The sequence below is a fragment of the Carettochelys insculpta genome, chromosome 1 (genome assembly GCF_033958435.1).
Source record: "Carettochelys insculpta isolate YL-2023 chromosome 1, ASM3395843v1, whole genome shotgun sequence".
Lineage (NCBI taxonomy): Eukaryota > Metazoa > Chordata > Testudines > Carettochelyidae > Carettochelys > Carettochelys insculpta.
In genome coordinates, this window is record NC_134137.1 from 356,850,834 (window position 1) to 356,865,771 (window position 14,938).

At 43.0% G+C, this 14,938-nt stretch overlaps 1 protein-coding gene across 8 annotated transcripts in view; it reads right to left on the bottom strand.

Annotated features, from left to right (window-relative positions):
• MAGI2 (membrane associated guanylate kinase, WW and PDZ domain containing 2) overlaps window positions 1–14,938 on the bottom strand; it is a 1,201,350-nt gene that overhangs the window by 23,346 nt on the left and 1,163,066 nt on the right. For all 8 annotated transcript variants that reach the window (XM_075017288.1, XM_075017279.1, XM_075017302.1 and 5 more), the window contains one exon: window positions 2,541–2,679. In XM_075017288.1, the coding sequence (XP_074873389.1) occupies window positions 2,541–2,679 (139 nt within the window). The remainder of the gene's footprint in view (window positions 1–2,540; window positions 2,680–14,938) is intronic.

Genomic DNA, 14,938 nt, shown 5'->3' on the forward strand with positions numbered 1-14,938 from the left:
AAGAATTACGTCTCATGTCTTGCTTACAACACCCTGTTAATGCATCCCAGAATGACGTTTGCTTTTTTTTGCAGCAGTGTCACCCTGTTGACTCGTACTTAGGTTGTCATCCACTATGATTCCTAAATCCCTTTCTGCAGTACTCCTTCCTAGACAGTCACTTCCCATTTTGTATGTGTGAAACTAACTGTTCTTTCCTAAGCGGAGTACTTTATATTTGTCCTTATTGACTTGCATCCTATTTACCTCAGATCATTTCCTCAGCTTGTCCATATCATTTTGAATTATAACCCTTACCCTTCAAAGCACTAGCAACCCCTCCCAGCTTAGGATCATCCACAAATTTTATGTGTATTCTATGCCATCATCTAAATAATTTCTGAAGATATTGAAAAGAGCCGGACCCAAAACTGATCCCTGTGGAACCCCACTTGTTATGTCCTTCCATCATGACTGTGAACCATTGATAACTACTATGCACCCAACTACTTTCTGAGAATGGTTGTCCAATCAAGTATGCACTCAACCGCATTCTGAGAACAGTTATCCAACCATTTATACTCCCAGTATGAACATTTTCTCTAGGATCTTCTTTACCATCATTTGGTAAAAATATTTCTTTTATGGGGGTTTTCTTAACTACTCCGTCTGAGGTTCCACAACAGCTGGACAGATGTTCCTCACAATTGGCTGACCTAAATGCTGCTGCTCAGCTTAATATGGGGATGACAAATCAGTATGCAAAACACAGAAATTAACCTGAGCCTTTAATCAAACCCAAATCCAACAATTTTGGGAGCTCATATAGACTTCATTTACATTTTAAAGTACTTTGCATTTTCATATCTTTGCAATTCTTGGCTCTGCCTGGAAATGACATGTATTTGCCAAAATACACTAGAATGGGTGGTAATTACGTCATTTTGGAGCAGCTTGAGTCGGGAGGTATTGTCAAGTCTACTGAGAGAGACTTTTGGTTATTTTAAATTCTTGTTGATTCAATATAAGGCACATTCTGAACGTTCTACTATTTATTTTAACTCATTTATCACTATAGTAACAGAGAGAAAGCCGTGTTAATCTATATACTATTAAAACAAAAAAAGCAGTCAAGTAGCACTTTAAAGACTAACAAAATAATTTATTAGGTGGTGAGCTCTGTTCTGGTATGGCTATGGTCTGAACAAGCTCACCACCTAATAAATTATTTTGTTAGTCTTTAAAGTGCTACTTGACTGCTTTTTTTGTTTTAATTATGTATCATCAGTCCTTGGCCAAACCCTGTATTCTGGAGATGGTTTTCTTTTGTACCTTTGCAGGAGTGTTAGGGCTTTTACCTATTGTGTTCTTTGTCTTGGGATTCCTGTACTGTATTTAGGTACTATAATGGACTACAATGGTGTTTATGGATTTTGAAAACTGATCGTAAGTCTAAACTTTGCTTAGACCTTTTCTCACTATTTATTTTCTTAGAACGCTGGATTTTATTAAGGGGTCTATATAAGTCTGCACTCATTCTGTTTTTCTGCACATATGCAACAGTTTTTGCACTACATGCGTATTGGGGGTAATGACTTCAGAAGAATCACTATCGAGGTGAGGGAAATAAAACTAATTGTTAAGTTCTGTCAGGCCTCAAATGCTACAAGTACTTATGCACAGGCTTAACTTTACTACTTTGCGTAGATCCATAGATTTCTTGGTGGTAAATTTAAGAAGGTATAAACATTTGCAGGCTTTAGGGATAAATGCGTATTGATATATTGGGACACATTTCAAGATATTCCTAAATACACATTTACAAAACAGACACCATTGCAGTCTGCCAGGTAACTAATGTGTTTCAATACTGCATGAAATTACACACACTTTCTAGAACGCTTTTTAAAAATTAGAACATAATAATTCCCAGGAATTACAGAAACAAAACTAAATTTAAAAATAAGATTAAAGGGTCATATTACAACTTTTAAAAGAGCAAATGTTGTCTCTTCAGTATTGACTGCCACTACGTTATCAGTGTAAATTTTCGGTTGTCTGATAAATAAGAAAAATTAAAGAAATAAATTGTAAAATGAATACAAAGAGCTAAGGTGTGCACAGCTGAAGTCAGTGGGAGTTTTGCCATTGAATTGATGGGAGCAGGAGCAGCCCCATGCTTCCAAATGTACACAGAAATACCAATAGATGTATATTAGAAACGACTGTCTTATAAGCAAGATTGTAAGAATGCATGAGAAACTCCTAGCACACTCAGAGACGCCAGTAAAGAGTCCAAATTGCTTCTGCCACTTGATATATTTTAAGCATTGCTTGGGCAGGGTTGGCATAATTGAAAATGATATGTTCATATCATCTGCCCCAGTAAAAGAAAGCACTTAAGCTCTTGCATAAATCTATCCATACACAAAAAAGTGCTTAAGTATGTGAGTAAGTGCTAGGACCCAAATGTGTAATTGATACATAATATATAATAAATGTAACTTAAACACACACATACATACTCACTCATTTACTCATGGAAAAAATAGAAAACCCACCATATTCCGGGACCTGGCCTGTTCCACGTTTTAACAAAAGCCGCACTCTCCTGCCACCAGACTTGATTAGCTCTATTGCTCTGGCATGTGTCATGTCCCTTGTACTTTCCCCATTGATTTCAATTATTTGATCCCCCACCTGTCAGACAAGAAATATATCAAGTTAGATGAAAAACTGTAATAAAATGAGCATTTAAAAATAGGCATATTCAGCAGATCACAGATTTCCTGAACGACAGTAAGATTCGTTTATTCCAAGCTATCTGAAACAAATTATCAACAGACTATCTCCTTCCCTACCAAATGTATTCCGAGTACCAAGTATGACATAGTATGCTGTTCAACTTTTGTTAAAACGAATGTATTGTGGTAGTAACTTGTCAGGCATTCTCTACAAAAGAGGGTTTTTTTTGAATGGCTTGAAGCGTTTGAATTACTGGAAACTTTCTCATCTCTTCTGTGCTTTATTTGATTGAAAGCGCTAGTATACTGACTTTGTTGCTGTTACATAGGATACTGTTGTTCATGGCATAGGCACACTGGTCTATCTGTATCGATAGCCAAATCATGTTAAGTGAGTATCATTTTACAGTATCAATTGACATGCTAATATTAAGTAAATTGGAAAGGTTGGTGTTCCAAGCTAATTATTTCATAGGTTAAATAGAAATGTCACAGTGCTTGTGAGATTGTATTTTGCATTCATAAGAAAGTGTCTCCTGCTCTTTCTAAACAATGGTATAGTATGTAGGCTAATAAACTGAGAACTATAGTGGGACCAATGAACTACTGAGGTCTAATTCTAGCTCTGTTCCCACTGAGATATGCCAGTGTAGATCAAATGGAGGGGGTGGATTTAAAACTCCTTGATTAAAACTTTCTGTAGGTGGGAACTTAGGAAAACTATGAGTCAGAGTAAAGGCCTTCTTCTAAAGCCCATGGCGATTCCTCTGTACTCCTCAGTGGAGAGAGATTTTAATCCATTTTAATATGTAAACAGGTTAAGCTAATATCACCTTTTCTACCCTGCTGGTTGTCTTTTTTTTTTTTTTTTTGGTCTTATTGGCCATACTGAAGGAAGTAACCTGCTATAAAAGTAACCTTTTCTATTTTTAATGGATTAAAATATTTCTTTCATCATAGGCAGCAGGTATCTGAGTCACTAGGGAATTTTCCACTCTTCTAAAATAGAAAAGAATGTGCAGCTTTGCCCAGAAACGCTTGTGCTCAAATAAATCATTAGTCTGTAAGGGACCACAGGTCGTCGTCGTCTCTGGGAATGTGCATTGATGCCTCACTCTAGGCTACATGTGTGCATGGGGGGGGCCCACGATCAGCTGCTGGGTCTCAGGTTCATCCATCTCATAAAAACATTTTTAATGTCTGTGTATTCACAATTATATACCAACAAATAAAGTTTTTACATGCTACATATTTACTTTCTTACACATGCCGAAAAGTTTATTTTTTCGTCATACGAACGTAACTGGAAGTTCTGTCAGTTTGGATAACGTTGGACAGATTGTGGGGTGGGCGGAACCTGCTAATGGCAGGGATGAAAGGTAGGGCCCAATGCAAAAAGTCTGCTCACCCCTGCTCTAGGTGCTCAAGCAGCTACTTCATGCCCAAGGCTCAGAGTGAGCCAGGGACCATGTAATGCTCATTTCGCCTCTGAGGCCCAACTGGGTAGGTTGCCTTTGAGTGTGGCTGCTGGATTTGCTAGGTGCCTGAAAGTTAGGCTTTGTGATACGCCGTATTGCCATGCCTAAGGCTTGGGCTGCGCTACACAGTTAAGTTGATGAAAGGCAGCTTATATTGATCTAGTTACGTCAGTGCACAACTACAGGCTGGCCCCCACCAATGTAAGAAGAGACCTGCTACACTGACATAATACTGCCACATCCACCCACTGGCATAAGGCTTTTGAGAGACTAGTTAGGACAACAGAGTGTCTATGCAGACTTTATGCTCTTGACATTGGCAGTTATCTGTCTTGCCAGTTTCAACAGCTGCCCTGGGTCGCTGCTTACGCTGGGTTTTCACCGCAGCTCCTCCTTGGGCTCCCCACTCTCTGCTGGAGTCTGACTGCACTGAATCTCCCCGCTGGGAACCTGTCTGCCCTGCCCCGCTCTTGGCTTTCCGCTGGGGGCGGGGGGATGGCAGCTGACCTGCCTCAGTGTGTGGATCTGCCTTCTGGAGGTAAGATGGCCAGTCCTTGGGGGGCCACTGGGCTCCTGTTGGGGAGCTGAGTGGCACTGACAACCTTGGTGCTCAGCCACCACACTGCCGTGCTTCGGTCAGTGGTAGCACTTCTTGTAAGGACACACACCACAGACAGAAGAAGAGCAGTGCAGACATCAGCCACGGCAGTAATTACTGCGGTGGCTGTAAGTTAACCTAAGATAGGGCTCACATACACTAGTATCTTAAGCTGAGCTAAGTCTCAGTGTGGCTCTGGGCCTGTGTGTTTACACTAGATGGCCTGGTTTGTCATAAATTAAAATTATGTTGCAAGAACAGCCTGTTTAATACAGCAGCCTTGCACAGGCTGGGCACTGCCAGCTCAGCATGTGAACATATTTGTGTGCAGTGACAGCAGCCGGGACTGGAAGAACCTGTTGTTCTCCTGTTGCATAGGTAAGGAGGCAGTGGCAGGTTGACTGGCTGCCCCCCAGAAGGTGATGTTAGATGGGGGAAATGGTATCGTGCAGGCTGGACCCTTCTTACTAAGAAGCATCAGGAGAAGAGCTGGGACAATTTGCTATCCACAGAAGAGGTGTGTTCAGTGATGAATATCATGTCAGAATGTGTCTTAAAGCTGTGGGAGAGACAGGGCCTTCTGGAGGAAGGTTTATTTTCTGTTTGTCATGTGCAGCCTGTGAAGAAAGGGGTTATGTTAAGGGGTGAGAGTGTAAAATGATCTGAATAGTTCCTACATATCTTAGATAAACATCCCCTTCCCCTTTTGGGATGTTTAGCTGAACAAAACCTCCAAAGCCTGGAGAATTAGTATCTACTACTACTACTATGTTGTGTTGGTTTGAATTTTGTGTGGCAGCCCATGAGAGCGCTTGCACCCCCAAATCCCAATTTTCAAGTGCACAGACAACATGCATGGTTCGGAGAACGTAGTCCTTGGAATTCAATATTTTGGCCCCATAGAGCCACAGACTGCAGCTTCAAATCTTTTCCATTCATTTTTTTCTTTAACAACAGCTTTATAAGGGATCTGCACGCACAGTTATAATGAATGCAGCCCATCTGATGGCATGTTGATGGCCTATATGAAATGAGTTAGTGGGCTCATTCCAGTTCCCAGAAGGCACACATTGCAGCACAATAGCCACCCCCACAATTGGCATGAACAGTGATTTGTAACTTTCTTGGCAGGCTCCCCAAAAAGAACAAGGCATGAATGAATTATTTTCCCCTCCCTCAAAACGTTCCCACCAGCTGAGGGGTGAAGCCCATTGGCAGGTCACTGTGGGAAGCATGTACTTGTTTTGTGGAAATGCAGTCTCCCCGGCTAAGAATCTGGAAACTTTAATGAGCACTAATTCAATGTGATGCTTCTTTTTAAAAAGAATGTAGCTCTGGCAGAATTTTCAGTATTAGTCAAGATAAATGCCTATTAGAATGCACTAATTCATCAACTGACATGATTAAATTAATAAATAAAATGTCACTGTATTGTATTCCTGTAATGTATGAACACAAAAATAAACATTCTTAATTTTTTCCATTGCACATTTGTTTCTTGAATGTATTTATGAAACTACTGTGTGCTGGACAGAATTGTCCCTAAAAAAGTCTGTTTCAGTTCAAGTTAATTCATATTCTCTATCCATCCATTAAAAACAACTCAGCTATGAAATTGGACCGCATGTTTTCTGGCAATAATGAGAAGATAATATTCCTATGGAGTATTTAAGCGACATCACTATTGACAGGTTAATTAGAAATAAAAATGTAAAGCTTTCTCACATCATTAAAATAAAGAGCCTCCAGTATTTGAATTTTGTTGCACACTTTTTAAACTATCCTTAGTTTAAAGTTAAGTAATTAATAATTGTACTGTTAACAGAAGCCAGCTAGCACACAGAATCAGAATTTTAAACATGTTCAGAACAAGGGGAAAATGCACATAGCTGCTGTGTGGCAAAGAGGATGTTTGCATTACTTTTTCTATTATTTTTGAAACCACTTACACCAACCTTCCTTAAAATTGTCTCAACTATTATGTAATTCTTGAATACATATATTTGTGTCTTTAATGAGGTGCAGCATTTCCCTGTTGCAAAAACGAATATAACTGCACATGCAGGCTTTCAATCTGCGTTAAACTCTAATGATAAAAGCAGCCCCTGATGATTTTTACAGAGGGCACCAATGTCTGCCATCTTATTAATGCATTTCATAATTAAATCTCTTGAAAGAAACTAATTATCTTCATAAAAATAATAGCTCCCATTTATATGGGAATTATATTTTACATGTGAAGCATTTGTAATTATTTATTATTGCATATATTATTCTCAATGAAACTGAAATTCCAAGGGATTGTCTACACTGCAAAATCACCTGGGACAGATATTATGGACTAGTACATGTAGACAAAAAAGCCCTTATGTCAGTGCCTCGAGGTAGGCACAGAGTATTCAGATGCTGTGCAAGCTTGCTCACAGCACGCTGTTGTTGCCACATCAAAAATATTAGAGGAAAGTTAACTGATGTACTCCGTTACCATGGAAGTCCACTGATGTGGACTGGACTGAAACCCTCAGAATAATTTCACACATAAGCATGAATGTCATTTTTTGGGAGGACTAATTGCCAATGTATGTCTCCTCATCTCTGTTTTTCAGCAGACACTTAGGAGGGAGGGAAAGAGAAAGGCAGCGAAGTGGGGTCACCTTTCTGTTGACAATCAGTCACCGACCTGGGTAGGAAAAAGGTTGCAATAGTGGATGTTAGGTGTTGCTCTGCCTCCTGGGCAGGCACGAATCTGCTTTGTGCATGGTCCCAACCAGTTCATTTAACAGTATGTACACTGCAGGTAGGGAGGGATCTTAGTTAGCTTAAAAAAAAAGCAACTTTGGCCCTCTACCCATCCACAGCTCCAGCTTTTACTATCCCCTCATCCACAAATAGGTTCAGATAGAGAAGAGGGAAGATGTGGAGGACCCTAAGCCAGTGGGGGGGCAGAGGGGACATGTTGAGGGAAGGGAGTTTGGGGAATCCAAGCATGGGGTGAGGAAAACTGAAGGGAAAATGGGAGGAGAAAATTAAGTGCATGGTGTGGGCACAAGATATTTGTTGTGAAAAGCAGAATTTTGTAAAGAGATGCTGGAAAGAAGAATGAGTGAGTGAATGTGAGAAAACTGAGGTGTGCCTGGCTCTTAGTGCTGGTGGTGTTAGGAGTGTGGGCTCATATTGTGGAAGACCCTTGGGAGAGGACCGGGCAGCCCAGGATATCGCAAAGGTCTATGTATGCTCTGCAGCCTTGCTGGCACAACTGCACTCCTGCCTATAAGTTAAACAGAACTTGGCTTTCAAAGCTGAACCGCTAGTTCATTATCTAACTGTGCTTAAGGGACACACTTTTAATGGAGCAGGAGGTACTAGAACCTTTCACTTCCATGTCATGTATGCAGTCATGGGCCTGTTAGGCCATGTCTACATTATGGACCTTACCATGGCACAACTGTACCACTGCAGCTGTGCCACTGTAAACTCTCCAGGCTAGCTGCTCTTTGTTAATGGGAAAGGGCTCTCCCATTGACATAATTTAACCCCCCCTGCAATGAGTGCTGGTTGCTATTTCAGTGGGACAGCATCTCTCTCACCAACACAGCGCTGTCCACACGCGCACTTCTGTTGGTGTAACTAATGTCGCTCAGAGGATTGGTTTTCCCATCCCTGAGCAACATAAATTATGCCAACAAAAGTGCTTGTATAGATATAGTCTTATTAAGTGAAAGTTTTCTGATATTTTTCAATGGATAAGTCATCTGAGTCTAGCTCCCACAAACATCAGAACATGGTTAGAAAGACTATATAGAAGCTAAACACTGACTGCACATATGACAGAGCCCTCCGGTCACGTCTTGGCTATATCTACATGAGAACCCTCTGTCGACAGACGTCACTGTCAGAAGGGGTTTCCTGGCAAAACTTCTGTTGACTGATTGTGTCTACACATAAAAGCAGATTGAAAGAGCAATCCACTTTGTCAACAGAGAGCAGCCAGCCTGCCTGGCACGCTCGTGACAGAACAGCTTACTAGAAACTCTCCAAATAGGACTGCCTGGTGAACTGTTGACAAAAGAGCCCCAGAGCACCTACATTACTGTTTTGTCAACAGAACTCTGCCTGACCGGGGAGAGGTACAACACAGCTGGATGTGCTGGTTTTGTCAATCACCTGTCAACAAAGCGCATTTTGAGTGTTGTACCAGGAAAAGCCTCTCATGTAGATGTAGCCCTATAGATTATTTCCCATACCCAGGGTTGATGCAGCATGAGGGATTTTTGCAGAGCTGCTGCCCACGCTGTACTGGTTCCAAGACACAGGACTTCTGTCCTCAGGCCTGCTATTTGGCATCTTTCCTGAGCACTGTTTTAAAACATACACTTCATGTTACACATAATTTCCTACAGTTTATACTAATTCACATCATGGAGCAGGAAATCTTTATAATTCTCCTAGAAAATTCAGGTTTAAGTACAGCATCTACCTGACCTATTTTTTGTAAAACTGCACATTAAACCATATTAAACAGCTATTATTGACTCAACAGCCCTTTAATTATCTGGTTACAAGGATTTTGTTATTAGCCACAGTATTACCCAGATGTTTATAATGAATGAAGCTGAACACATTTTTGAGAGAATTAAGTTAATCACATTTGTGAAAGTATTTTTTTTTGCCTTAGTTTTCCACAAATGATCTCTATAAAAAGTATTCAGCTTTGGAGAATGATGCCGGCCAATGGCTCACTTATGATGAATTCTGCATGATTTAATAAGCCTAAAAATGGCTGAAATATATTTACTGTCCCAGAGAAACTCATTTTACATTTTGTTGCTGTTCGTACACAATAGAGTTGGTCAAAATTTGTCTGTGTGCCAATACAAACTTCCACGGGTATTGAGATTTGTACTAAACTAGCAAGCTGGCTCTCTCTGCTCTTGGCCGGCATGTTGCTAATACACTTGACGATCCTGAAGTAATTCCCAAAATTCTGATCAAGCACAACCCAATCTCCTTGCAAGCAAGGCTGGATAGTGATGGATGAAATAGGCAATTGGCATTCTCCATAGGGAATGACAATTCAGAGGAGCTAAATGTTGGTCTGGACCACTAGGGTGGATTGTAAATTACTAGATAATGGTAGCAATTAAAGAAGGTGTTGTCTTAGTGTAAGGTCTCGTTAAGCTGTGAGCCTGTGCAGCTTCCCATTAAGCCCTGTGCAAGGGTCTCAGGGTTGTGGTGGTGGTGGTTGGGTTGCGGGGGGCGGTCTAGCCATCCCAAAGCAGTGAATGTGCCAGACACGACAGAGGGGGTACGCCTCCCCGCTGGCCATGGCTGGGAAAAAGGGCTCCTCCTTGCTGTCCTCAGCAGAGAGTGGCTCATGTAAGTCTGAGCCCAATCTGCCTGCTCCTCCTTGAGCTCCCCCAACCTTGACACCGTCTTGCGCTGCAAACCTCTCAATGCCAGCCCCACCCAAAAGCATGCACCCAACCAGAGCCTTAACACTCCCGCACCTCAGCCCTCTACTTCAGTCCTCAGTGCCCTTCCGCAATGCTGCCATATGACTTTTGTTATGCATGATAATCTGAAGGTGATGTGTCACACATTGCGTCCACATAACAATACTTAATCTGCTTGCAGGGTGGGGAAAAATTATTGGGAAGACTGGTCTTAGTGTATTTCTTTGCCTTGATTGTTCAGAAAAAAATCATTAAAAGCTGCTTTCTATGTGGATAACTTATGGAGAGAAACAGAAGATGTATATCAAAGTATTATGAAAGCCATGTAGCACAATGTAAGACAGAATTAAGAAAAAAAAACAGCAAGAGCAACACTAGCTCTTACAAAGCATCACCAAGTACCATATAAAACAGCAGAGTGTTAGCCCCATTTTACTGCTGGGTGGTGAAGGGACTTGTCCTGGCATGTTGGTGGCAATATAATGAATGAAACCCAGATCTCCTGAGGCCCAGCCTACTGCACTACCTACTAGGCTAATATGGCTTGCAGGATGGATTGGGCCTGCCAACTCTCATGATCTGGCCCACGGATGTAGCAGGGAGCCTCAGGCAGGCTCCTGCCTGCCCTGCCACTGCGCACTGCCAACAGGGCGGGGCCAAGGCCATAAGGGCAGACAAGGGCTTGGGGCACACAGCCCTGCCCCCCCCTCAAAGTGAGCTGCCTGTGGAGTGGTACACCATGTTCCATTGCATTTCAAAGGGGCCTGGAGCTTTGGCTGCAGTGGTGGCTGGAGTGTCAGGCCCCTTTGAAATGCTGTGTCTGTGGGCAATTGGGCCCTTTGCCCCAACGTATTGGTGGGTCAGCATGCTACTCAGAAAAGTGGCTGTAGGGCCCTGTTTGTCTTGCAGCAGTTGTGAGGTCAGGAGGAGATGGCTTGCATACTGTGTCCACCTCTCGCACAATCCCAATGGCTGGTTTCTGGCCAATAGGAGCTTCCTGTTTGATACACAGGCAGCATGAGAAGCACCTCCCCGACTCTCCTCAAGTTCCTAGCTATTCAGAGAGCACACGACCCTTGCCCATGTAATTTGCTGGGCTGTTGGCTGGGAGTCACACAAGTAAGGACCCCGACCAGAGCCAGCCTCTGGTACCCCCCACAACCACTAACTCTCCCCAGTCCTCTAGACCCCACTCCTGTCTCCTGACCCCACATAATCCAACCCCTCTGTTCACCCTCCTGCACTCATATGCCACAAAACCCTTTGCCCCTCCACCTGCACCCATATCCTCTTCCAGACCCTGTACCCCGAACAATTGCCTCAGGTCACAACCGCCTTCTGCATCCAAAGTCCCTTCCAGAGCCCACCCCCGCCTCCCTCCTACATCTCAATCACTTACCCCCAAGCTCTTTTCTGCACCCAACCTCCATCCCAGACCCTGCACTTCCTCCATTAATGTAATGGAAGAGTGTGGTCCTTGACCACTTTCCATGTTCTTGGTGGCTGTTTCTACACAGCCCAAAATATGCTAATGAGGCATAGCCGCAAATTCCCGGCACCTCATTAGTATAAGGTGACGTGATTTGGAGTCTGGAAGACATTCTTCCAGACGCCAAAACAACATGTAGAAGCGTGGCCCTCGGGGGGCGGGGGGGTTGTCTTCCAGAAGGAAGTCCTCCTTCTGGAGGCCCCGTCTTCCCAAAAATTTTCGGGAGTAAATTTGAGAAGTAAAGAGACTTCGAAGTTGCCCTGGCACTTCGAAGCATCAGCAGGTGAGCCACGGCTAGACGCAAACTGGTACTTTGAAGTTTAAAACTTCAATGTTGCTGCTGGGGGGAGGGGTGGAAGTTGCTTAATGAAGTGGTGTGTATGCAGAGCAGCACTTCACTAGTAAACTCCCAACACCCTAATTACCAACCTTCCTTCGAAGGAGGATGGTAGTGTAGACAAACCCTATTTGTAACAGAGCCTTTGAGATCTTGCTGCTTGCTGAGTTCAATTAAATTATTATTAAATTATTTTTCCCTCTTCAAGACAGTATTTCAATTGTTTCATATCCTCCCTCATCTGAGTGCATATTTCAGAAGTTACTGTGTCACTTCTCATCTCCAATGCTTTCAGCTCCATCAGCCTTATACAGTCATATTTTCTCTTTTTTTTTTACTACTGAGTCAGTTGAACCAGCCACTGATCCCACTTATGTAGGATTTTTCACGTCCTCCTAACCTTTCAAGTACTTTTGCACCCTCTCCATTCTGTTTCCTTTCTTATGTATTTGCTAAAGAGACTCCCACACAACAGGTCCCGCTTATTGCACTTTTCATGCTTTGCTAGCCCTGTCCACTTTGAGAATATTTTTCTTGTTCCTTTTTCCATTGACCACACATCTTTTCCTTTCTTTGGTGTCAGCAAAACAAGGCTAACTTGTCCCCTATCCAGGAAACAGCTGCATAGGGGAAAGGAAGCACCTAGCTGTTTACCGTGTTAACATTTTTGTCCTATTGTTTGTATTGGAGTGGTTTTTCTGCACTTGCTTGCTGAGCGGGCAGGGGCTGAGGCCCACCCATCTGACAGTTGCTGAATAGTGTGTAGAGGTCCAGTTTGCTACACTTGCTCATGACAGCTCAGTTAATGTCCTTAGCCTTGCTCTCATCAGCTTCCTCAGCAGCTACATCTTATGTAAAATGAGGGTTATTCTGATCTTGAAGGGATGACTTGGTTGAAATAGTATTGTGTGGGTCACCAATATTTGCAGCAGAATATGCCTGCATGCCTGCAGGGGGGATGATAGCAGACAGCCTCTCTCTCCTTCTCACATGTCCCTTGCATTTCTTCCTGCAGGTGCAGGGGTTGGGACTGACGTTAGCAGGATTGGCAGACAGAATTGAGCTGACAAGGTAAGTCTCCTGGTAGTCTTAATCGTCATCAACAACCATGGGCTCAACGCCCGTTGGTGTCTGACACCTCTCTCACTATTTCCATCTATCTTTCCCTATCCAGTGCAGAGTGGCTTAGTTTCTGTAGACTAGCTCCGCATCAATCTACTATATTATCTACCCATTCTCTGTGGGGTCTGCCTCTCCTATTCGAACCGTCCATTATGCTGAATACCAGGGTCTTGATTTTTTGTTAGTCGTTCATTATGCAGATATGCCCAAATAGCTGTAACCTCCATTGTATAACCTTCTGCAGTAAGTTGTCTTTTGGCGGTATCTTCCTACATAATTCTTAGTTGGTGACCATCTGCATCCATTCTATTTTCAGGATCTTTCTATAACAACTCCTCTCAAATGCCAATACCATTCTCTGTGAATCTTTCATTACCACCCATGTCTCACATCCATACAACATGCAGCTGAATACACACATTTTCAAGATCTGCAGCTTCATTCCTAAGCTAATCACTTTGGTTTTCCAGATCTTATCCATCACCTTCAAACTCGCCTTGCTTTTGCTAGTCTAGTAGCTATGTCCTTCTTACAGTCTAGTTCATATGTTATGTTGCTCCCCAGATACGTGAACTGGCATGGAACCCCTAGAGCAGCAGTTCCCAACCTTTGGCAGATGGGGATCCATTTTTACAATTCAGGAAGACTCGGTGACCCATGGCAGTTCAAAAACTGGGGGAAGGAGAGGGGTGGGGAAGCAGTAACATAACAAGCTAATTTTGATCCTGCGGCAAGAATATAAAATTGTGCCCCCTCACATTTATATATTGATAGTTATTCCATAAAAAAGAAAAATACTTTAATGAAATAATAACACTGTTTATTTATTATAGTTTATTACTTTATTATTATACATAATCTGAGTTTTGGTGGGGGGAAAGCCTCATCCTCAAACTGCTCCCCCTTGCCCTGGGCTTAAACCCCACACACTGAGGCTAGAGGGGCTGTGGGGAAGTCACAAACAAAAAAAAGAAAACTGAGAAATCAGCTACATAGGAGAGAAAAGGGGCAAAAAGGGGGAGAAGAAAAGGGGGGGGGAAATTACTGCCAGAGACTATTAAGTACCTGGGATCACTATGAATACTAAAGACATGGAAGCAGTTTTTGTAACGTGCAAGCCGGGGTGCCCAACTTTTTTTTTCACTGGGGTCCACATGGCAATTTTTTAAATATTTCAGGGGCTGAACACAAAATGGCTCCATGCCACTACCCCACCCCCGCCTTCAGCCTTAGACCCCCTCAGCAGCCCCAAATTGCCCCCAGCTTTAGACTCATCAAGCAGTCCCAAACTGCCCCCATACTTAAACCACCCCCCAGCAGCCCCAAACTGCACACAGGCTTAGAACCCCTGCCGCAGACCCAAACTTCCCCGAGTCCTAGACCCCCCTGCAGCCCTAAACTGCCCCCAGCTTTAGATCTCCCCCACAATGCTTAGATACTCCCCCTCCTTCCACAGCCTCATCACTGGGTCTGCTAGGCTGGGAGGCTCCCCCAGCCCTCCTCGACCCAGCAGGAAACAGTCTTTAAAACCAATTAACTCAAGTGTTAAGCTTTCAGCACCTAGGCATAAGGTAACTGCTATCCCTAGTGATAAGAGATGGCTGCTGGAAATGGCAGCTACCTCTGTTGATAGATATCTGCCTGAGGCAGTGGTGTTAGGACACTGCAAATGGCTTCTTTAACCGCCACATGCAGCTTGGAACTGCCCAAATGGCAACCCTTAACAAATCTAATGGTG